A 1,920-nucleotide genomic window follows, 5' to 3' on the forward strand; every position below is an offset into this window, starting at 1 on the left:
TGCAGCCATGCACCACCATAATATACCCATACATAGCACTAAAGCGGTGGCTCTACTGGCCAGCTTTAGCGTGCAACGACCGAACATATATGTCAATATTCCATGAAAGCAAAGAGAATATCACGTTTCATGCATGCTGGGTGGTACGAAAATCGTAATATAATATTTACCAGAAACGTTAGAGGTTTGCAATTGCCACATTGATAACATTACAATGGCGGCTCAACCATATGATCCGCAGATTCCATTCGAGGTAGATACAATGGTCGTGTACATATATCATGATGCATGCCGCCACCCAACAATCATTTATCTCCACAGATAGATACAACTATAACATTTATCTCCATATATAGATACAACTGTAACACGTACAATTGCCCCGTTTTGTTACGATATGTGTAACGTCAAAAACACTTTTATATTATAAAACGAAAAGAGTAGTTTATTCATCACAGAAGTACGTACACGTAACGTGCGGCATGTCTTTTGTTTGGGGCACGAAACAAAGCGAGTATTCTTAGTATATATAATAATCGATCCGGTGATGGAAATTGCAATTAAATGCAAATATGTGAACGGTGGAATTGTAATATTTTATGGATCATGTAATATGGCCCATTTCTTTTGCATGCATGTATACGGCATGCAAGAGAATCTCTCTCTCATTTACCACCGTACTTGTTGTCGTCGAGAAGCTCGTCCAGGAGGCTGTCGTCGAGGTACTCCAATTCAATCTTCTCTGTGCCCCCGTGGCCCCTGCCACTGTCGACACCGGAGCCAACCGGGGTGGACGAAGACGAGCCGGAGGCGCCCCTGCTCCCCAAACCGGGCCCGCCGGGGAAGTTTAGCACGGCGGTGGCGCCCCTCTGGGCAACAGCCGCGCGGTCGTACGCTCTCGCGGCCTCCTCGGCCGTGTTAAACGTGCCGAGCCAGACGCGGACGCCGCCACGCTCGGGGTCACGGATCTCGGCGGCGAACTTGCCCCAAGGCCGCGTACGCACGCCGCGGTATTTGGTCTTCTTGTCATCCTCCATTGCTCGATGAGGGGAAGGGAGAGAGAGAGAGCGAGCTAGGTAATGTGTGTAGTAAGCAGCGACAAGGTTAAGCCCTGAATCTGCATGTGACTAGCTTTCCACAGCGCGCAGCTATTTATAGAAAGATCGGGCGCGCCTGCATGTACAGTGTACGTACACAAGTAGATGTACTGCATGTATTTTCATTCTGTTGGCACGTACAAGCCTAGGGCCTGATTGGATTGTTGTTTTTCAAAGCTTTCCACCTGTTAAAGATACATACTTTTTATCATTTGAAAGATACAACATCGTTGGCATTCATGAATAATAGCACGAAGCAACGGAAAACAACAAGGTGGTGAAGACCCTAGGACCAGAAGATCCGAAAATTAAAGAAAAAAAAAACGGCAGCCCTAAAAGTTGCATCACAACACTCCATACAAACCAAACTAGACAGGTAGCTCCGATTCCGATAATGAACTACAAAGTAAACTAGGCAAGGTTGGCTTCACAAAGGATCACTGAACAAGCCACCTGTCACGCGTCATCTATACCACCGACACCCCATCATGGCTTCGACTTTGCAGGAACAAACAGCCGAGGCACACCCAGGGACACGCCAGAGAAGCAGAGCCTTCTACCACGACCAAGGCCACGCCTCTAACATTGCTCACTGCTATTATCGTTGCCACATAAGCTCCCGTGTGCGTCCAGTCGTAGGAAGCACGAGAGGGATCAAAGTCTTCAAGACGACGCCCTAAAGAGTGGAACAATGTTGAAGACGACGCCATCATCTCACCCTACAGCAGGATCTGGGCTTTCACTCGAAGAAATTGATTCGGGAGCAAAGGCTGTGAAATTCCTGACGGTGCCTCCAAGAAGGATAAACGACGCCCATGGACGC

General features: G+C 47.9%; 1 protein-coding gene across 1 annotated transcript; it reads right to left on the reverse strand.

The window, feature by feature from the left end:
• Positions 1–389: 389 nt before the first annotated feature.
• On the reverse strand, positions 390–1,108 carry LOC123409174 (ethylene-responsive transcription factor ERF095-like). The gene has a single exon (XM_045102143.1). The coding sequence runs from the start codon at positions 1,035–1,037 to the stop codon at positions 666–668; it is 372 nt and encodes a 123-aa protein (XP_044958078.1). The 5' UTR covers positions 1,038–1,108; the 3' UTR covers positions 390–665.
• Between the last annotated feature and the right edge of the window lie 812 nt (positions 1,109–1,920).

This window comes from Hordeum vulgare, chromosome 1H (assembly GCF_904849725.1).
Source record: "Hordeum vulgare subsp. vulgare chromosome 1H, MorexV3_pseudomolecules_assembly, whole genome shotgun sequence".
Taxonomy (NCBI): Eukaryota; Viridiplantae; Streptophyta; class Magnoliopsida; order Poales; family Poaceae; genus Hordeum; species Hordeum vulgare.

What these genes read in the sequence shown, in the direction of transcription:
- LOC123409174 (XM_045102143.1), bottom strand. Translation starts at nt 1,037, where the DNA reads ATGGAGGATGACAAGAAGACCAAATACCGCGGCGTGCGTACGCGGCCT.